The 21,480-nt window shown below is 55.2% G+C and overlaps 1 protein-coding gene across 8 annotated transcripts in view; it reads left to right on the plus strand.

The window, feature by feature from the left end:
• The window catches only part of PTPRU (protein tyrosine phosphatase receptor type U), an 81,181-nt gene extending 61,193 nt beyond the window's left edge, over positions 1–19,988 (plus strand). For 6 of the 8 annotated variants that reach the window (XM_068539331.1, XM_068539332.1, XM_068539329.1 and 3 more), the window contains 12 exons: positions 285–361; positions 5,884–5,920; positions 6,536–6,831; positions 7,634–7,788; positions 9,213–9,348; positions 9,864–10,013; positions 11,615–11,788; positions 14,493–14,633; positions 16,787–16,912; positions 17,046–17,203; positions 18,393–18,528; positions 18,778–19,988. In XM_068539331.1, the coding sequence (XP_068395432.1) occupies positions 285–361; positions 5,884–5,920; positions 6,536–6,831; positions 7,634–7,788; positions 9,213–9,348; positions 9,864–10,013; positions 11,615–11,788; positions 14,493–14,633; positions 16,787–16,912; positions 17,046–17,203; positions 18,393–18,528; positions 18,778–18,840 (1,649 nt within the window). In that variant the 3' untranslated portion in view covers positions 18,841–19,988. The remainder of the gene's footprint in view (positions 1–284; positions 362–5,883; positions 5,921–6,535; positions 6,832–7,633; positions 7,789–9,212; positions 9,349–9,863; positions 10,014–11,614; positions 11,789–14,492; positions 14,634–16,786; positions 16,913–17,045; positions 17,204–18,392; positions 18,529–18,777) is intronic. The other 2 variants (XM_068539333.1, XM_068539330.1) reach the window with 1 other exon arrangement.
• The last annotated feature ends 1,492 nt before the right edge of the window (positions 19,989–21,480 follow it).

The raw sequence follows: 21,480 nt of genomic DNA on the forward strand, positions 1-21,480 counted from the left end.
CTTGGGAGGTTAAGCCCCCTGCCCAAGGTCACATAGCTAATATACTTGTGTGAGCAGCACAGGACCTCAGGCCTTCTTGACGCTGCAGCCCAGACTCTAACCACTGGCCTGCCCTGCCTCCAGCAGTACCAAGGGCCTACTCGTTGGTCCTGAGCCTCTAGGTTCCCTGGCTGACCTGCCTGTGCCCCACCTCTGGCCTCCAGGAAGCTTCCCCCACTGCCTCAGCTCTGGGCTCCCCAGTTCAGCCCCTGCCCACCCCATGGTCACCTGCTCTGTGTTTCCAGACGATCGGCACCGAGTGAAACTGCACCCGATGCTGGGAGACCCTGATGCCGACTACATTAATGCCAACTACATAGACGTGAGTGCCTCGCCCCGTCATCTCTGCTGACCGGCCCTGCCCGCTCCAGGCTGGCTGTCCAGGCAGGGCGGGACCTGTCAGGGAATAAATGGGGGTTCACGTGGCTGGCTTCTGAGTGCCCCCACCTCCTGCAGTCAGTGCCGGGGAGCTCAGCCGAGGGGAGGAGAGGGTGGGCGGCAGCTGTCAGGAGGGCTTCCTGCAGGCCAGAGTTGGCCTGAGAGACGGGGGATGGTGGGGGGGGGGTGTCAGTGAGGCAGAATAGAGGGAAGAGGGCAGACAGCTAGGCCTAGATATGAGGAAGGATCCCCTCTCGGTGAGGGGCCAAGAGGCTGGGGGTGGGATTCTGGTGATACACAGCGAGGCTGAAGGCAGACAGGGGCTGGGCTGAAGGCCACGAATGACAAGCTGAGGAATTTGGGCTTTTCCCTAGGGGCACCAGGGAGTCATTAAAAGTGTTTACCCATGATCAGAGTGGTACTTTAAGAAAAATAACTCAGGTTTATTGACCATGTACTGTGTGCCAAGCACTGTGCTAAGCACTTTATACCAAGTAATTAATTTTATATAATCCCTACAACCACCCTATGCAGTAGTTAGCATTGTGTGGCCTCACTTAACAGGTGAGGAAACTGGGGCTCAGAGACGTGAAGCTACTTTTCCCAGGTCACACAGCTAGGGAGTGGTAAAGAAGGGATTCAAATCTCAGCCTGTCAGGGTCTCCAAAGCCTTTGCTGCTAACCATGAGACTGTCCTGCCAGCCACAGCAGCAACTGGTCGGGCTGGACCGGAGGGAGGGGCCAGAGACAGGGCAGGCAGCCGAGGGGCCTGAGCTTGAGTGTGACGGAGAGGTGATGAGTCTCCTCCCCAAGTGTGGATGAGGGTGAGACAGGACAGGCCCAGGAGTCGGACCCTGATCAGACTCCCTGACCTGCAGCGAGCCAAGTTGGGTAGAGAGTCATTTATTCATTTGTTAGCTATGCTTTGAGCACCTACTGTGTGCCAGGCACTGTGCTGGGCGCCAGGGATACAGCAGTGAGCAAGCAGACACAGTCCCTGCTTTCCGTGAACATATAGATTCTAGCTGGGGAGACACATAAGCGTACAAGTGAAATAAATTCAGACTGGATGGAAAAGCACAGGCCAGAAAAGAGGAATGACTTCCTCAGCGTCACACAGCAAGGTGGTGGTAGGGCCAGGGTTAGCTGTGGCCGGCTGCATGGAAGCAGAGGGCTTGTGCTGGCCTTGGGTGGCTGGAGAGGGAAGGGAAGGGTGGCCCAGGTAGGAGCAGCATGACCGGCTGGAGGTGGAGGAGGCATGTATCTGGGAGGGGGGTAGTCAGGGACTCTGGAGGTGACCTGTCCTTTCCTTTGTCTTCATTCCCTCCTGGTGGCCAGATGTGCTACCCCGTATTTCCCAGAATTCCTTGCCTTCTCCCCCACCTCCCATCCTCTCCCCTGGCTGGGCTACGGGGCCGGGCCTGGCCTCGCCTCTCAGACTTGGGCAGTTTTGGTGACAGGGGCCTCGCCTCGGTCTCCTCAAGGTCCTCGTTGGCTTCTCCTTGGGCCCCGGCAGGGACGTGCCCCTCCCCCTCTCTTGCCCAGCCCTACCATCTCTGCTCTGCCGCGCCTGCTGGCATCACCCATTCTGGCCACTCCTGTGCTCCGTCCACCTCCATCTGCCTCTGGCCTAATATCTGTCTCTTTTGCTTTGTACTGTTCCCTCACTGGAATCATTAAGATTCGGATAAACCGTGAAGTAAGTATCTCTCTCCCCGTCTCCTCCTCCTCCTCCTCCTGTCTGTCTGACCGGCTATGTCTCAGACTCTCTCACAGTCTCTGGCTGTCTCTCTCTCTGTCTCTGTCCTCCTTCCCCTCCACTCGTGCACCCAACACCAACCGTCCACTTCAGCAGCCTGGCCAGGGGCCGTCCAGGGCTGAAGATTCGACACGATCCCAGTTTAAACCATTCCCTCCATCTCCTCTGCCCTGAGACGGGCCGGCAGTGCTGGGGTGCCTCCGGGTGTCTCCCCAGGCTCTGTTCTTCACCGGCTGTCACCTCTGTCACCCTTGTCCCGGGCTCCCCATGCCTGATGAATCCTCACTAGCCGCACCTTTTGCAGGCCTGGGAGGGGTGGGATGGGAGGAGCTGCCCTGGGTGCCGCGTGCTGCTTGGGAGTCAGGGCCTTCCAGGAAGCAAGGATGGCCCCGGGCAGTCCCCTTAATACTAGTTTCCCTGGTGTTCAAATCCCTTTGTGATCAGTTTGCTTGAAACTCAACCCTCGCTACTTTGCCCTCAATGTAGCCCTAATTTGAATGTTTTATTTTGGGGGAGCAGTATGGGTATTTTATTTTCAAAAATTGTGCTGTGTTTGGGCCTTTTAAGAATTAAAAAAACCCCAATTCATCTAGCAATCCTCTGATTTGTCTTTTAATACATATTATTTTTGTAATAGTTGATGCCCAATGGGATTGTTTTCCTTTTTGGGTACTTTGTTTTATCTCCTTTTTTCTTTTACAAATATATTTCTTGCTTTTTTTATGATTGCAAAAATACAATTCATCATTAGACTTTCAGACAGCATGGAGATACCTACTATATAAAGTGTAAGGTCCCGGCTGTTGCGTCTGCTGGAGATGACAGTTGTCCCAGATGTGCTTCTAGACACCCTCTGCCTTGTTTTGAGTTTGTTTAAACAGTTTATTTGTAAAGTTGCTAAACTTAAATGGAATATTAGGCCCACAGAAGGCAGTGGATGTACTCAGCCCTAGCGCCGCCCTTAGGAGGTGGTGAATATAGGTCATTGTATCAATACTTTATGTCTCAATCTCCACAAAACACACTACTCATTTAGTTATCGTCAGACTCTTACGAAATGCCCCGAGGAGACTTGGCTTAATTCATCTTCGAATGTCCATTAACAAGAGTGTCATTGGCTGAGCACCTGCTCTGTGCCAGGCACCTCAGGCACATCATGCCATCCTTATCACACTCTGCAAAGTTGGGACCTGCATTTGGCAGACGAGAAAATTGAGGCTTAGAAATGTTGAGTGGCTTACTCATGGCCCCACGGCTCTGGATTAGCTCAAACCCAGCCTGAGCCCTCCACCCTTACACGAGACCCTGGATCTCTCCCTTCGGGGGCATCGGGATGCCCTGGGGTCTTGCCCACCGTGCAAGTCATCAGTCTCCCAGCTCCACCCACTCAGAGACGCCAGGGAAGGACGGGTGTCTGCCACTCAGAAGCGCCTGGGAGGGGTGGGAGCAGGTCCCTAGGACATGCTGATGGCCCAGAGTGTGAGGACCTCTGCTCTCTAATCCTGGTCTCTAAAGTGGGTGTGCTCAAGGTGTCTCCTTATCTTCCTTTAACATCTGATCATTTAAAACTTTCCATTTCACTGTCCTCTGTGTGATATAATTGTGTAATACATGCACGCAATTAAAAAGTTAATATGCAGATATTGAAGGCCGTCTGTCTAAAACCTTGTTCAGCTGTTTGCTGTATACTGACTAGCAATTGGGTGCTGGCAGTGTGCTGGGCACTGGCGGGACAGAGATGGATGAATCAGAAGAGACCCTGGCTCTCTCGCGTGAGATTCTCAGGCAAACCGGTTTTAGGTGGAGTAGCCTGTCCCCAGCCTGACTAAGGCTGGGTGTGGAGGGCAGACCTGGCAGCACCTCTGCTGGGCGCCCCTCTGACCCCAGATGCCCAGCAGCTCCCCTGAGGTCTTGAAGCAGAGGCAGTGGCTGGGGAGATGGCAGGAGGGAATTAGGCTAGACCCAGAGAGGTTCCAGTAGTGAGGGCTGAATGACTCTGGGAGGCTTTTTGTTATTGGTAACGTTGACTATGTTTTGGTCATTTTCATGGGAACGTGTAGGTATACAACATGTGCATGTCTTGTTATTATCCTCATATTCTGGAGGAGAACAGAGGCTTAGAGAGCCTGGCTACTCAGAGTGTGTTTTGAAGCCCAGCCTTGGCACCACCTGGGATCTGGTTGGAAATGCACAATCCTGGGCCCTGCCCCAGACCTTCTGAATCTGAATCTGCCTTTTAACAAGATCTGCAGGAGATTCGCGTGCACAGTAAAGGCTGAGAAGAGCCCGCTTAGTGCCTGGAATCACACAGCTGCTCCTTGGTAGAGTTGCAACAGAGACCCAGGTCAACTTGACCCAAAACTCAGATTCTTAACCCCTGTTGTAAACCACTGTCTGCCCAGGGATTCTTGACGTTCACACCATTTAGATCTCCAGGAATTCTTGACATTCGCACCATTTAGATCTTCAGGGGTACTCGTTGGCCTTTAAAGTAGTAGTAATAGGAATGGCTGTTACTGATTAAGTACTGGCTTAGTGCTTGCCATGGTGCCAAGCCCTTGGCATATGTAACTTTATTTACTCCTCACAACAGTCCAAGGAAGTAAATGCTATAAATATTCCCATTTTACAGATGTGATAATACAGGCATAGAGAAGTAAAGGGATTTGCCCAAGGGCACATACTTAGCAAGAGCTATTCAGAGCAGGGATTTGAACTCTGGCAGTCTGACTCCAGGGCTCCTTGGGCCTGGGAAGCCCATGGGGCCAGAGGATTTGCTGGGAGCTGTATTGAGGGTGTGAACTTGAGGCAAGTGGCCGAGCTTGGTTGTTTCTCTTGCACCGGCCCTGCAGTACTTCTTACCTATCCCGTGTTGCCTGCATTGATTCCCTGGGTGTCTCGTGTGGGCAGGACCTCATGGGTGGCTAAGGCCCCAGGGTGGGAATGGAGTCTGGCTGGCTCCACTTCTCAACCTGAGGGCTCTGGGGATGGAGGACGAAGTAGCTCTTGGCCTCTCTTTTGTGGGGGATAATGTAGGTAAAGTGCTTAGCACAGTATGTGACCATAATAGGGCCTCAAAAATGTATTATTATTTTAATAAATAATTATTTTAATTATTTGTTATTGTTTTTATTATTGATTTCAAAGATTTTAAAACACATTTTATCTAAGGGCCATGAGCAACTCCTGTGCTCATTTGCTCCTAACCTGAAGCCTTCATCTGGCCACCCAAGCTCTGGGTGACTGGGGTAGTCGGGGGGGGACATTGCCCATTCTGGTTGCCCTGAGGGGGGCTGGGATAGCTGACAAGACCCAGCCTAGGATCTGGGGTTGCTTAGGGTCTCTGGGGCTTTAGGAACAGGGCAGGGTCACCCCGAAATTTATTTGTCTTCAAACAGCAGCCGGGTTGTAGGAAGATTGCGGATAATTATCCCCAATTTATGAATGAGGAGACCCTCTAGGCCCATAAAGGAGTTGTGTCCTCCCTAGGGTCACATAGCAAAGATGGGTTTACACCTAAGACACTGGTGTCTAAGCTGTACTTCCTTCCTTACTTGGAGACTGGGAGGACAGGGTCACCCTGGTCAGGAGGGTGGGGCAGTTCCCTGGGGGGTGTGTGCAGCTTCTGGGAGAGGAGGGCAGAGGGGGCCTGAGCAAGTGAGGGGCCGCTCCCTGGGGTCTTAACACACCCTCTTCTCCTGTTCCAGGGTTACCACAGGTCAAACCACTTCATAGCCACTCAAGGTACCTGGCACCTCCGCCCATGTGCCCCTCAGTGTGCTGAGTGCCCTCTGCCTGCCTTCCTGCCTTCGCTGCTTATCTGCCTGCCTCCCATCTGTCTCTCTGTCTGTCTGAGCCCCACTCTCTGACTGGGTGTCTGGAATCTGGCCATCCGTCTCTGCCCCCTCTTTGTGTTTTTGTTTCCCTGATGTGCACCATCCACTTGTAGCTCCTGGTCCAGCTGTCTGTCTGCATGCAAAAGGGCCAGCCAGACTCGGTCCTCACGGGTGTGGATTGTGCCTCTTGGTCTGGGGGCCGCCTGGGTCCCTCTGGCTGTGTCTTCCCGCCCAGCTGTCCATCTGTCCATCCCGCCTGGAGACTTGTGCCGTGGCTCTCTAGCTCTGCTTCTTGGGTTGCGCACGGGATGAGGGGGGTCTCCTGGCAGCCCCTCCCTGATAATGCCCACCCCCAGGGCCCAACAGGCATGAGTTGGCAGTTGGTGGGGTGTGTGTGGGGTGAGCACGAAGCCCCCATTTGGGGCTCAGGAGTCTCCTGGCCTGGGGTGGTGGTGCGGGGCAGCCGTGTGCTGGGCCTGGGTGGAGACCTGGCCTCAGGGACAAGCACCCTCTGTGCCCCCAGGGCCGAAGCCCGAGATGGTCTACGACTTCTGGCGCATGGTGTGGCAGGAGCACTGTTCCAGCATTGTCATGATCACCAAGCTGGTGGAGGTGGGCAGGGTAAGTGGGGCCGTGGGGGATGGGTGTGGTGGGCCAGGGGGCAGTGAAGAGCCCGCTGAGCCTGTCCCCCGGGGACTCCAGGTGAAATGCTCGCGGTACTGGCCAGAGGACTCGGACATGTATGGGGACATCAAGATCACGCTGGTGAAGACGGAGATCCTAGCGGAGTATGTCGTGCGCAGCTTTGCCCTGGAGCGGGTGAGTCTCCTGTCGTCACGGGGCCCTTCCCAGGCTGCCTGAGAGGTGGGGCAGAGCCCACCTCCCCCAGCCCAGGAGTGGAGGGTGGGAAGGGCACCGCTGCCTGCCCAGCAAGGCAGCTACTCGGTAACTGCTGGGAGCACCGTGGACGGGTGGAAAGGTAGCCGTCTTTGCTGGCGACTCCAAGAGGAAGTCGAGGCGATGAGGATGATGAGGATCGCAGCCCAGGTGCCGGTCCTGTTCTGTGCTGGGCGCTGTGCTAAGCCCGTTACACATATTGTTTCAGCCCTGGAAAGCTCTGTGGGATTAGGCCTTTGCCCTTAGCCCCATTTTACAGATAAGGAAAGTGAGGCTCAGAGTGGTTATGTCACTCATGAAAGGCCACAGGGCCCGGGATGACCAGATCTTCCTAATCATGGTCCCATTTGATCGTCTGTAAAATCCTCAGAAGAAAGATAGTTTTCCCCCTTCGAACTAAGACCTGGAGAGTCAAAATGATTTCCTAGGGCTGTTGTGTAACCCAGGCGGTAGAGATGGGTGACTAATAACGCAGGTTGGGCATCAGGAAGATCCCAGCCCAACTCTTGCATGATATCTGTCTCGTCTAACCTTGGGCAAGTGGTTTCTCCTCTTTCGAGCCTTAGTTTTCTTGCCTGTACAATGAGTCATTAATACCCACCTCGTGAGTCTCATTGGGGTGAACTGAGTTCTTGCGGTGAGATGCTCACGCCAGTGCCTGGCACACAGCAAGTCTGATTGACGCCAGCAGGGACTCTGACTGTTACTACTCTTGTCTCCCCAGAGAGGCTACTCTGCCCGCCACGAGGTCCGCCAGTTCCACTTCACGGCGTGGCCGGAGCACGGCGTCCCCTACCATGCCACGGGGCTGCTGGCCTTCATCCGGCGCGTGAAGGCCTCCACGCCCCCTGATGCTGGGCCCATTGTCATCCACTGCAGGTGGGGTGCCGGGAAGCCCGGGGAGAAGAGGGGTGGGGAATGGGGCTGTTGGAGGTCCCTAAACGAGACTGGGCTTGGGTCCATCCTGCTCAGAGACAGAGGACAGGGGAGAATGACCACCAGGGGCCCTTTGCCCTTTGAGCTTTGGCTCCGGGGTTGGCACCCTCGCGTGCTCCCCAAGACCTGGGGAGGCCCTTCTCTCAGATGCCAAGGAGGCGCTGGAGACATGGAGGGGGTGAGGGGTTGGCGAGGCACCAGGCAGGACTGAGTTCCATTTGCTTCCTTTGAGCAAGTGTGGCCGTGGAGCCCCCTTCTGGTCTGTACCCCCCTCCTCCCTTCCAGAGCAATCACTGTCCTGACTTCTAAACCGTAGATTCATTTTGCATGCTTTTGAACTTTGTATAAATGGAATCATACATCAGGTGCTCTTTGGAATCTGACTTTCCCTTAACCTTATGTTTATAAGGTTCATCCATATTGTATCCTATTCCACTGGGTGAATAAACCACAATGTATTTATCCACTCTGCTGTGGATAAACATTTCCAGCTTTGAGCTATTATGAATAGTGCTACTAAGGACATTGTATTACGTGTCTTTTGGCCAACACACACACACCTTCCAGGGAGGTATGTACGTAGGAGTGGAATTGCTCTGTGTGAATGTTCAGCCTTACTAGGTACTACAAACAGTTTTCCAAAGTCGTTGCACTAATTCAAGCCGCCGGCAGCGGTGTACAGGAGACCCGGTGGCTGTGTGTCTTGGCCGACACTTTGCTACTGCCATTTTCAAGCTTGAGATCTTGGTGTCATCTTTGTCCTCCCCCCTCCTCTCAACTCTGCTCAACCTGGTGCTGAATGTGAGGATCCCAGAGTTGGGTCCGACCCAGCCCAGCTCTCAAGGAGCTCCCAGTTGGTGAGGGAGACAGCCACATAAACAATGACCACGGAGCAGGAAGGAAGGTTTTGATAAAAGTCCACCCAAATTGCTCTGGGAGCTCAAAAGCATGACATCTGCTGGAGGATCCACTGAGTATGTGAGTGGGTTTGAGTGCGTAGGGCTTTGAAGGATGTGCAGGAGATTTTGGGACATCCAGGAGACCAGAACATTCTTGGATTAGTGTTCTCTGAACAGCACCTTTGTTCCTCTCCCCCAGTCACAGCTGCTAAGTTGGGCTGGTTTCACATCTGCATTCTCCCTACCCTTTCTTTCCTCTTCTTCCCCAAGGCCCAGCCCCCACTCTGTCCTCTATCACATTTCACTGGAACTCTTCCAAGCAGCCTTGTCCCTGGCTCCTCCTGTATCCCCCATCCCCTGTGTGGTGTAGATGTGGCCAGGGGCCCCAGGCACCCTCTTCTCTTCTTCTGCTTGGTCCCGGGCTTCCTCCCCAAGGCCCTGACCTGGCCTGGGCCGCTCTCTCCCCAGCGCGGGCACTGGCCGCACAGGTTGCTACATCGTTCTGGATGTGATGCTGGACATGGCGGAGTGTGAGGGCGTCGTGGACATTTACAACTGCGTGAAGACCCTCTGCTCCCGGCGTGTCAACATGATCCAGACTGAGGTGGGGATGCAGCCCTCTCCCCACTTCCCCTCCAGCAGGAGTGTCCCTCGTGCAGGAGCTCGAAGCCGGTGGAGTGTGTCAGAAGGGTGTCCTAGGATGTCCCCTTGTTCTTTCCCATCCCTGAACTTGGCCGGCCAGCCTTTTAGGGTCTTCCCAAACTCAGCTCCACTGTGTTCAGTTGGGTGAGGTCAAACAGCACTGGGCCAAGGTCATAGGTTCTACAGTCAAGACATAATGCTTACTGGGTTTGTCTCCTCACTAGACGTGTGACCCTGGGCTGTCCCCTCACCTTCAGAGCTTCTCGTAGGGTTGTTATGGGGATGAAATATGAGATAAGTGAGCAAACATCCCTGAAGGTTGTTTCAGGTACAGTGCGTCCAACCTGTAGTAACAGGTGGTTGGACTCCACCTCAGAGCAACCCGGCCTCAAACATGAGCTTGCCTCCCCCCTCAACCCTAAAATCTCTAACTTCTGCTCCCCTCCTGGTTCCTCATATTCTCGTCTCCTGCTCCAGGAACAGTACATCTTTATCCATGATGCAATCCTGGAGGCCTGCCTGTGTGGGGAGACCACCATCCCTGTCAGCGAATTCAAGGCCACCTACAAGGAGATGATCCGCATTGACCCTCAGAGTAATTCCTCCCAGCTTCGGGAGGAGTTCCAGGTGGGGCATGAGTGTATGTGTATAGGTGTGGTTTGTGAGTATGTGAGAGTGTGTGTGTGTGTGTGTGTGTGTGTGTGTGTGTGTGTAGTATTGGGAGGTCCTGAGTGCTGTAGGAGTCAACGAGGGCCAAGCAGGATGCACAGAGCTGGGTTACTAGGAAGGACTTAGAGACAGTGGAGGACGTAGTGCATCCAAGAAATTAAGAGCCCAGGCTTTGAAGTCAGATAAACCTGGGTTCAAATCCTGGCTTACCTAGTTAAGAGCTGTGAATAACCTTGAACAAATCACTTTACCTCTCTAAACCACAGTTTTCTTACCCAGAAAAGAAATAGTTAATATTGTCCTTGCAGTCTTTGTAGTCATTAGGATTCTTTTGGTTGCAAGTGATAAAAGTCCAGCTCAGTGGCTCTTGTAACTGAAAAGTCTGAGGATGGTGCAGCTTTAGTTATGGCTGGATCCAGGGGTTCAAATGATGATGCCAAGATTTAGTCTCTGTCCATTTTTGGTTCTGCTCTCTTCTGTTTTTGGCTTCATTCTCAGACCCACACTCTGGCCCCTCACAGTGCCAGGCTTACGTTATCTTTGCTGTCAGAAGACTCTGGAAGAGGGCACTTCGTGCTCCCAACAGCCCCAATAAAAGTCCCAACCAGACTCTCATGTGCCCATTTCTGAGCTGATCACTGGGACCAGAGAGATGGAGCACACTGATCAGCCTAGGCCTGGTTCTGGGGGCAGGGCCAGTCTCACCATGTCACATGACTGCGATGGAGAAGGCTGGTTCTCCAGAGAAGTTTGAGCATGGTCACTGGGTACGGAGAGATCCCAGATGTCCTTTCTACTCCAAGGTTCCCGTGAGGGTTCGGTGGTACATGCCGGGTGCCTGGCGCTCTAGGACCGGCATAGAGTGATGTCACAGGAAATGTTCTCTGTGATTCCTGGAGAAGGATGTTGAGCCCTGAGGACCATGAGAGACTGGGTTCCCTGATAGGGAACCCCAAGAACAAGAGAAGAAATGGAGACCCCGTGAATCAGGATGCATGAGGCATGAAGGCAGGAGGGTAGGGGAGGTGACCCAGAGTCCCTGGCTTGCTATTGTGCCAGGTGTCCCTTGACAGGGCTGTGATGGAGGAAGGTGACCACCTGTGTCAGGTCCCTGGAGTCTGCTTTGTGGAAGATGTGGGGTTTCAGGGCTTAGCTCCTTGCAAGCACCTGGTAATGATCCTCATGGTGCCATCTGTGTAGTGAAGGCTGTGCATGTGCCAGGCTTGATATTATCTCACTTATTCTCCCAGCAGCCCCTTGAGGTAGGCATATTATTATCCCATTTTACAGTTGAGGGAAAACGAGGCTGAGAGATACAGTAGCTTGTCTAAAGTTACACAGGTGGTGAGGAGGCAGACTCCAGTCTCCAGAGCTCTGTCCAGGCCCTGTGTGTCCTGGAGACAGGGAGCCTGGATCCCTCCCTCTCTCCCTTCCCTCTGGACCTCAGTTTCTCCTTCCATTAAGTGGGCCTAATAACCCAGCCCCATCTCCTTCATGGGGTGGGAGGAGGCCCCGCAAACACAGGAGTCACCTCCCTTTCCTCTCCCCACTCCTTGTAGACGCTGAACTCGGTCACGCCGCCGCTGGACGTGGAGGAGTGCAGCATCGCCCTGCTGCCCCGGAACCGGGACAAGAACCGCAGCATGGACGTCCTGCCGCCTGACCGCTGCCTGCCCTTCCTCATCTCCACCGACGGGGACCCCAACAACTACATCAACGCAGCCCTGACGGACGTGAGGGCACGGGGGTGGGGTGGGCTCTGGGACTCTCCCACCCAGCAGCATCTGGGAAGGTCCAGGAGCCAGGGGGACAGAGCTGAGGGCTCTGATTAGGGGGACCCTCTGCCTTTCTTGGGACCAGGCCCATTGTGTGGTCCTCCTTCCCCCAAGGATCTTCCATTCGGGGCACTTAAGCCAGTGCTCCGCCTCAGGTATTACCCTTGGCCTGAATAGAAGTCTGGGTGGTGGAGTTCAGACAGGGCTGTCTCCAGGGTCAGGTCCGGCAGAGCCTGGGATAGGATGAGTGATTCGAGGGCTTTGACTGGGGAGGCTGGGAGGGTTTGGGGTTGGGACTTGAGATTTGATATCTGGAGCCAGGGGAGCTTGTCTTGGGGTGGTCGAGCTAGAGCCTGCCCAGGACCTGGCCTGGAGTAGTGACTTGTTCCCTGGGCCCAGCCTGGCCATGGTCTGAGGGCTCAGGAGCTGTTTAGAAGCCCCTTCCCTTGCTCCCGGCTCAGGGAGCTCCACCGCCTTTATTGGGCATTGTGAGCAGAGCAGGGGCTTTAGGGTCCAGTGAATAACTCCCAGGTGCTGCTACCTGAGGGGGATGAGTCTGTGAGTGTCCCCTCACTCCTTCCCAAACTGGACCCAGTTGAGGGAGAGGTGTAGGGGCCAGGCAGGTGGAGGTAAAATGTTACCGTTTTAAGAAAGCCAGTGACACTGGAGAGTGTGACTTCAGCGATGTGGCTCAGTGGACTGGCTGCTCCTTCACCCCTCAGGCAGGCAGACCCGTCCTCCCGGCCACAGCTGTCCGGCCACAGCCCCACGCATGCCCCCTGCATCAGGGCTGGGCCTTTACTGCGGCAGGGAGAGCAGCAATTGAATGCACACCTTCTGAGGACGGGCTGGCCTGGGAAAAGAAGGGGAGGGGCCGAGCTCAGCGTGCTTGGTCCTCATCCCAAACTCACCCATGGGAGGAGTGCATGAAGGTGGGCCGAGGCCAGGTGTGTCACCACTGGACGTCCCTCCACGTGGAAATGAGAGCTGTGGGGAGGGAGGTTCCCCTACAGCAGGGACGAGGGAGATGGGCCTTTCTTGGCCCAGTTCCTGGCCAGGGCCCCTTGGCACGCAGGTGCAGGGGACAGTAGGGTTTCTCTAAGGAGGGAAAGCTCCCACACTTGCTTCCCAGGGGCTTCCTGGAGCGAGCTGAAGGCAAGTGGGGGAGAGGCCGCAGCCACTGAAGGGAGTGAAAGGAGAGGGGGCCGGGGCCCTGGGGAGGTGGCAGAGGGTGCTGGCGAGCTTTGGGTGGGGACGTAGGAATCTGTGGCCTCCCTCTCAGCTTGCTCTTTGGCCTCCGTGTGCCCATCTGCACATGGGGGGATGGAAAGGAGGCTCTCTGAGGTCCTGAGAGTCTCTGAGCTGGAGAGGGTCACATTGGCTCCCTGGCCTTGGATGGGAATGGGCGAGTAAGGTGGCGAAGCGTCCCTGGGGCCATGATATCTCACACACTTGATCCCAGCCATGCAAAGCCTATTGGCTCATGAACCATGAGTCCCAGGAGCCAGGAGGCCCTGATGCTTGGGTTGTAGTGAGCTAATCTCGGGGCCATCTGGGGTCTGTTGTGGGTGGTTAAGTCTGCAGGGAGCTCCACTGGGTGCCCAGGCCTGAGTTTTGGAGTCTGGCTGGGCCTGGCCTTCAGGAGCTGGCAATCAGGGAGCCTTCAGTGAGTCCTGGGGAGGGGGTTGGGAGAGAAGCGCATCAGGAGAGGGTGGGGGACATGGCACAGGTGGGTCAAGGCAGGGCACCAGGAGGAGACGTGGGGCTGGAGCACTGACGGGGGAAGGCTGGTGCCAGCCCACCTGGAGGGGCAAGGTTGGGAGCAGGGAACAGAGTCAGTACCGGTCACTGGTCTGGGGTCCTGGGTTGGGGTCTCAGACCTTTTATTCGTGGAGTTGGAAGGGACCTAGCTATTTATTTATTCAAAAATATTTATTTATTTATTTGTTTTTTTAACATCTTTTTTTTTTTTTTTTTAAACATCTTTATTGGAGTATAATTGCTTTACAATGGTGTGTTAGTTTCTGCTTTATAACAAAGGGAATCAGTTATAAACCCCTACAAAATTCTGGGCACAGGCCACACCCTGAAATCTCTGCCTTCCTGAACCTTGTATTTGGGGAATGGGTTGAGACGGTCAACAAACAAATATGCAATGGAATGTCAGTCGCTGGTAATTTCTACAAAAACAACCAGGCAGAAGAAGTATTTAATGTGGGTCTTGGGGTATGTGTGTGGCAATTTTTAATGAGTTCGTAATAAGGGCCACTTTGAAGAGGTGAAGTTAAGCAAAGACTAGAAAGAAGTGAGGGAGAGAGCCATGTATACACTTGGGAAATTTGTTCCTGGCAACAGGAATAGCAGGTGCAAAGGCCCTGAGGCAGGGAGCAAGCTTGGCCAGCCTCTGCCTACCATGCCCAAGCTCCCATTGCCACCCATTGGGAACCTTTTGCTGTTTAGCTCCTGGGGGCCACGGGCTTGGGCATTAGAGGTCTGGGGGCTCAGCCCCTCAACTCAGGCCTCAGTTGCTGGCCAGCCTCCAAATTGGGCCCCTGGAGGCAGCCTGGTCCTTTGGGGGCAGAGCTGTGGTGGGCAGGGCAGGAGGACAGTCTGTTGCAGAGGCTTGGCAATGTCGGGGCACTGAGTCCTGGTTTCCCTGCAGAGCTACACGCGGAGCGCAGCCTTCATCGTGACCCTGCACCCGCTGCAGAGCACCACGCCCGACTTCTGGCGGCTGGTCTACGACTACGGGTGCACCTCCGTCGTCATGCTCAACCAGCTGCACCAGTCCAACTCCGCCTGGGTGAGGGCCCCGCTGGCCGGGCAGGCTGGCTGCCTGCAGCCTAGGACCTCAGTGTGTTCAAGGACACATCTCAAAAGTCAGTGGTTGGAACCCAGCTCTGCCACCTACTTGCTGAGTAGGGACCTTAGATGTGTCCTACTTCCTCCCAGAGCCTCAGTTTCCTTGTCTGTAAAACGAGGCTCAGACTAGAGAAAAAGAGCCGTTCTTTATGGAGCATCTGATGTATGCCAGGGACTCTGCTTTGCACTTATGGGCTTCAGGTGAGAAAATTAAGACCCAGAGAGGTGAAGTGACTTCTCCAAGGTCACATAGCTGGGCAGTGGCAGAGCTGTGCCCCCTACCCTGGGCTGCCTCCTCCCAGAGCCTCTGCTTTTTCAGTCATTCAGTGAAACTGCTCATCACGGGGGCCTTCGAGGCAGAGTAAAATTCCAGCCTCCTTACCTTCTGACTGTTTGATCTAGGGTAAGTTAATCTACCTCTCTGAGCCTCAGCTTCCTTCTCTGTGAAATGGGGACTATCACAGCACCTGTTCTCTCAGGGGTTATTGTCAGGACCATGTGAGATGTATGCTTAGCACTGTGTCATGCCCAGCACATAGCAGGTGCCCAGTACATGGCAGGGATGAAGATGATGAGGGTGACAGTCGCTTCTGAGGTTGGTCCAGACACTGGTCAGTGATTTCAGCCTAGGGGCGGCTACCCTCATTTCCTGTCAGGGCTCCCAAAGCTGGAACTCCTGGGAGGTACAGATGCCCAGCCTTCCACCCTGCATGACCATCTTCTCTAGATCTCTGGGCCCCCGCTCTCCCCAGGTCCCCATCCCGGGAGGCCCAGGAAGATTTGCTGTAAAATGAGCATGACAGCCTCTTAATGGCTGCCTGGGGAAGATTGTTAACTGGGTTCTTTGCAAGTCAGGCGCTTGGTATAAATGACCTAGAACTGCAGGGTAATGGGCTCCAGCACCTGGGCAGGGAATCCCATGTGGCAAGGACCTGCCCTTGCTAAGATGGAGGCGAGGGACCCATAGGGAGTCTCACACAGATGTCATCCACTGGTCACCCATTTGCTCATTCATTCAACCACCTTTCCTCACGGGCCACTCCCTGTCAGCCTGTTGGGGAAACAGAAGAACACACGGCCCCTCCCAGATCTCATGGTCCAGGGGTAAGCAGGTACAAAAACTGATCATGACAGCAGAGGGAGAGGGCTATCATGGAGCTGGCACAGGGACACACAGGAGCCTGGGGGGATGATGGATCAAGGAGGGCTTCCTGGAGGAGGTAATATCTGAGCTGAGATGTGTAGGAAGGGTAGAGTTAACTAGGTGAAGAGGTGGGAGATGAGTGATTCATGGAGAGGGAGCAGCATGTAAAGGCCTGAATGCAAGGAGTTGCCAGGCCCCCAGGCAAAAGAGAAAGGTAGTGTCCTCTCTTCGTGGTCAGAGAGGGAGGCAGATGGAGCATGGTGTTGTCTGGGAGGAGCCTAGGGACCATTTCACAGGTGGAGAAACTGGGGCCCAGAGAAAGGAAGAGCCTTGCTAGAAGGCTGCTAGAAGCTGGGGCCTCGGACCAGCTGCCCAGAGGACCCGTGTATGTATGTGTGTGTGGGCTGCTTCTCCTGTGTCCCTCCACTGTCTTGAGTCTGTGGCCTGGAGGGGGTACATTTAGGACCCTGACTGCACGGAGGGATCTTGGGGCAGGAGTCGGGGTGCTGAGCTGTGTTGTAGCACAGGGACACCTCACGTCTGTGAGCTGATGCTGGAGGGCCGAGGCAGCAAGAGAGAGGGCCGTGGGGCAGGGGTGCTGGCGTGGGTGGGGGTGATCTGAGGCCTGTCCCTGGAAGAAGGCAACTTCGTGTAGGTGTGTGTGCTGGTGAGCGTGTTGGGTGTAGCTGTCTAGTGGCACGGCAGTGAGTGTCCGTTTACCACTGTAAAGGGTTTGCCTCGGCCGACCTGAGTGTGTCAGTACCAATGCACTGGGGCGGGCATGCACTGCGGTCTGATGGGTGAGCGGTGGGACATGGGGGGAACTGATGGTGAGTCGGGAGTGAATGGTGGGCCCCAGGCAAGCGTGGAAGTCTGGGGGTGGGTGTGAGCGGCAGCTGCCCAGCCGGCTCTGCTCAGCTCCACTCCGCTCCCTCTGCCCGCGCTCCCAGCCATGCCTGCAGTACTGGCCTGAGCCGGGCCGGCAGCAGTATGGCCTCATGGAGGTGGAGTTCATGTCAGGCACAGTGGACGAGGACTTGGTGACCCGCGTTTTCCGGGTGCAGAACATCTCTCGGGTGAGTGATCTGGGAGCTCCAGGATGAGAACGTGGGTGGGGGCTGAGTGGCTTTGAATGACCCTCTTGAGGTCCCCAGGGGGCCGTGCAACCCTTGGCACTCATGTCCCCTGGCTGATTGCCTGCACCCCCAGCTGCAGGAGGGGCACCTGCTGGTGCGACACTTCCAGTTCCTGCGCTGGTCTGCGTACCGGGACACGCCGGACTCCAAGAAGGCCTTCCTGCACCTGTTGGCCGAGGTGGACAAGTGGCAGGCAGAGAGCGGGGACGGGCGCACCGTCGTGCACTGTCTGTGAGTGCCGGCCGTCCCTCGGCTGCGGGGAGGGGTCAGGGCCCCACGGGACCGGGGCAGAGGCCAGTGTGAGAGAGGGCCTCGGGGCTGCCACCCAAACCCTGAGCTCCCAGACAGCGCGGCCTGGACTCTGCCCAGCCAGGCGAGGCCGGCCCTGCCTTCCACGGAGGAGCCAGTCACTTTCCAGGGCATGGACTCAATCCTGAACACCCTCCCAGTGCCCTCTGTGTGATGTTTGACTTTGCCAATTTAATTAGAGAGAGTCTTGTCAGAATAGTTAGTTTAGCCCATGATACGGTAATACACTTTTCAAACCAACGGAATTCTGGTCTTTGTTCATGCCTGCATGCATGTAGCTTTTTTCATTCATTCATTCACATGCCTCATTCACAGATTGATTGATTCACTCACGTCTGGGTGCAGTCACTTCTTTGACTCCCACTTCTTCATGCTTTCAGCACTTACCCTTCCCTGTATCAGGCTGGGCACATGGGGGGCAGGGGCAGGGAGCTGAGTCAGGCAGGGCCTGGCCCTCGAGGGCTTTTGGTTCTAGTGGGAGAGACCCCTTGAGAAGGGGACAGAGGGCCTAGTCCGTCCCCCATCTCCCAAGAGGAACCCCACACCCCAGGTCACAGGGAACAGTGGAGGGAGAGGGCTGGGGACTGGGGGAATGGGAGGGTCTCCGTGTGAGAGGCCATGGGTTTGACTGGGAGTGTATCTGTGTTACTAGGGGTGGCTGGTGTCCCCAGTGTTTGTTTTCCATCCTGCTCTCTGGTTTTTCGCTTGCTGCTCTGCAGCCCTCTTCTGTCGCTGGCTTTGTCTCGGTGTCTTTCTCCTGGAGTGTGTCTGGCCTCCTTTCTCTCGAATCTGCTCTGTTTCTCTTGGAAGCTCTGCCTTCCTAGATACCTTCCACTTTGGATGCTAGTCTTTTATCCTCTGACTCCTCCCCCTTAACCTTCTCTTCCTGCTGCTCGCCTCTGGGCTCCCTGACTCCTCCCATCTGGGTTCCCTGCCCGACCCCTCCCTTCTGGGCTCCCTGACTCCTCCCTTCTGGCCTCCCTGACCCCTCCCATCTGGGTTCCCTGCCCCGCCCCTCCCTTCTGGATTCCCTGGCCCTGCCCTGCCCTTCACCCTTGAGTTCACCCTACCCACCAAGCCCAACCCCAAATCTTTCGTGTCTCTCCTTTAGAAATGGGGGCGGCCGCAGTGGCACCTTCTGCGCCTGCGCCACGGTCCTGGAGATGATCCGCTGCCACAACCTGGTAGACGTTTTCTTTGCTGCCAAAATGCTTAGAAACTACAAACCCAATATGGTGGAGACCCTGGTGAGGCGCCATGTACCCCTTGCCCAGCCACTTCCAACTTCCCGGTCCACGCCCGGCCAGGCCCCTCAGCACCCCTCTCCCTTATCTGGCCCCCACAGTTGGGCCTTGGGTTCTAGTTCTCTGGTGCCAAAATGTTACCCCCATTTCTCCCCTTCTCCCCATCGATGGGGCATACTTGCCTCATGCTTGCCCCTTCGCCCCAGTACTAGAGAGGGACCAGGCTGGTAATTCCTTCTCTCCCTCTCCCAGGATCAGTACCACTTCTGCTATGACGTGGCCCTGGAGTACCTGGAGGGACTGGAGTCAAGATAGCAGGGGCCCCTGGCCTGGGGCACCCACTGCGCACTCAGGGCCAGGCCCACCATCCCGGACTGACGAGGAAGACCCATGCCCCCAGCTCTGCTCAGCTGCAGCCCTCACAGGGAAATCACCGGAGTGGGCGCTGGGCCATCCTGGTGCCCCCTTCCACTGTGGGCAGGGCCTTTCAGCACCTCCGTGGGCAGGCTGCGGGCCAAGGAGGAGCTTAGCAAGACTGCAGCCCAGCCCACCTCCGCGGGGTCCTGCAGGCCTGCTGAGAGGCCTGGCGCTGCCCGGCAGAGTGACGGGCTCAGAACTGCCGGCTCTGGGAGACCCAGGCCCAAGCCCCTGGATTGCATCCCAGCCCTTGGCAGAGATGAGTGAGGCCCTGTAGAGCAAGTGCCAGGCCAGGATTTCCACCCAGCTTGGCTGGACATGGGTAGAGAGTGCACTGGGGCTTGGCATCTAGCATCCCATCTGGCCCAGCCCCTGAGGGTCCTAGGGAGACTGAACTCTGCCCTCATTTGCCAGTGGGCACTTCAGACTCGTCCTCCCAGGGGGAACTTCAGCTCCCTCCTCTACCCGCTGCCTCCCTGCAGCCCCGGGGATATTTTGCTCATGATCCCCACCCCCCACTCTCCATTTCTGCTTCCCTGAATGTGCTCTGAGCTTCCTGGAACCAGGATCTGCCCACCCCTACCCCGTCCCGTGTGGGGTCCCTTCCCTGCTTGACCCAATGTCTGCAGAATGAAGTCACCTCAGCCCCCACTGCCTATAACTTTCAGGCCTCACTGGCTGGGTCCTGCTCAGCCTGGGTCAGTGACAATCGGCAAGGCTGAATGACAGCCCCTGGGGTTGAGGTCCCTGTGGCTTCTGGTGAGGCTGGCCACTGGGACGCTATTAAATCAGGGGTGCTCAGCACCCCTAGAGTTTGGAGAAAGAAGGTATATTTTGGGATGGAGGATCTATGCTTTTTTTGTTTATTTTTTAATGGGGGTGTGGGAAGGTCTCTTTAAAATGGGGCAAGCCACCCCCCCATTCCGTGCCTCAATTTCCCCATCTGTAAACTGTAGATATGACTACTGACCTACCTCGCAGGGGGCTGTGGGGAGGCATAAGCTGATGTTTGTAAAGCGCTTTGTAAATAAACGTACTCTCTGAATGCCACAGAGCAGCCTTATGTGTGTCTGGCCGGCCTGACTGGGGCCTGCTCAGCTGCCCCCAGCCTCCCAGTGCAGCAGGAGGGCCCTGGTCTGGCCTCGAATTTTCCATCCATAAAATGTGGGGAGGGGCATGGACCAGAGCATCGTTCAGGGGCCTTCCATTTGCAGAGCTGGTTCCAAGGGACCTTGGCTGTTGCTTTCTCCAGCCAAGCCTCTGAAGCACTTACTCAGACAGGGGGCTTTATCCTGAGACCTCCGAGGGCCACAGAGCTGCCTCTCAACCCCTGGGGGCCTGGATCTAGGTTGAGCTCCTTCGCGTCCAGCATGGGAAGCTCAGGCTTCAGTGTCAGGCTGATGGTCCCCACCATCTGTGAGACCCTGGGCAAATCAGCTGCCTCTCCTAGCCTTGGTTTCTCATCTGTAAAATGGGGACAATTCTATCATGATGAGATGAGGTAGTGGTTAAGTGCCTATGTGGTGCCAGGTGTGCAGAAAGAGCTCCATTTAAAACACAACAGAGATAGGACAGAGCAGACACATATCTCGTGGGGATGATTGTCCAGCTGCCTGAGTCCAGCCCATTTCCAGTCTCTGGCTTCCTCAGGGGGTGGAGTGGGAGGAATAGTGCACTGGTTGGCAGGGACCTGAGTCACTCCTGGCTCTGTCACAAACTTGCTGTAGGACTTGGTGAAGACACCTCCTGTTTCTGGGTCTCAGTTTCTTCATATGAAGACTGGCTCTGTGATGTACTGATTCTGTTCACACACTGGCTGACTCTGCCTCAGTTTCTCCATTGGTTAAAGGATGTGACCCATTCTAATGACCTCGCAGTTCAACATCCTTTGATCTGAATTAAACAATTTTTAGACAGTTGTGATCCCATTTAGCTAAGGCAGAACCTGACCCCCTCACACTCATTCTGAACTGACCACTAAGCCTTACCTGATGGGCCACAAATGTATGTCATAGATACTGGCCAAGCAATAGAGTATAACTTGCTTTGACCAACAGAATGTGGCAGAATTGACATCAAGTGAGCTCTGGCTTCCAGACCTCAAGGGGCATTGCAGCTTTTGATTTTGCCCTCTTGGCACTCTGCCACGTAATGAAACCTGTCTTGCCTACTGGGAGATTTGAGGGCATGTGGAGAAGAACCAACATGTGGTGAATGAGGCCATCTTGGGCCCTCCAGCCTGGCTGACCTGTCAGGTGAGTGTACTTATATGATTAAATGTAGCAGAAACTGCCCAACCAACTCCCAGAACTGGAAGAGATAATTGTTCTTTCTTTTAAGCCAGTAAGTTTGGGGATTGTTTGTTATGCAGCAAAAGCTAACTGATACATATGTGTGCAGTGGGTCAGCAGCCCTGCTTTGCCCTCCATCAGGTGCTGAGTTCCTTAAGGGCAGGAAGTGTTTCTGTGTCCATCTGAGTGTATCCACTTCTCAGCAAAGCGCTGGACTTGGAGCTGATGTTCAGGAAATGTTGGCGTG

This window comes from Eschrichtius robustus, chromosome 3, assembly GCF_028021215.1.
Source record: "Eschrichtius robustus isolate mEscRob2 chromosome 3, mEscRob2.pri, whole genome shotgun sequence".
NCBI classification, from domain to species: Eukaryota; Metazoa; Chordata; class Mammalia; order Artiodactyla; family Eschrichtiidae; genus Eschrichtius; species Eschrichtius robustus.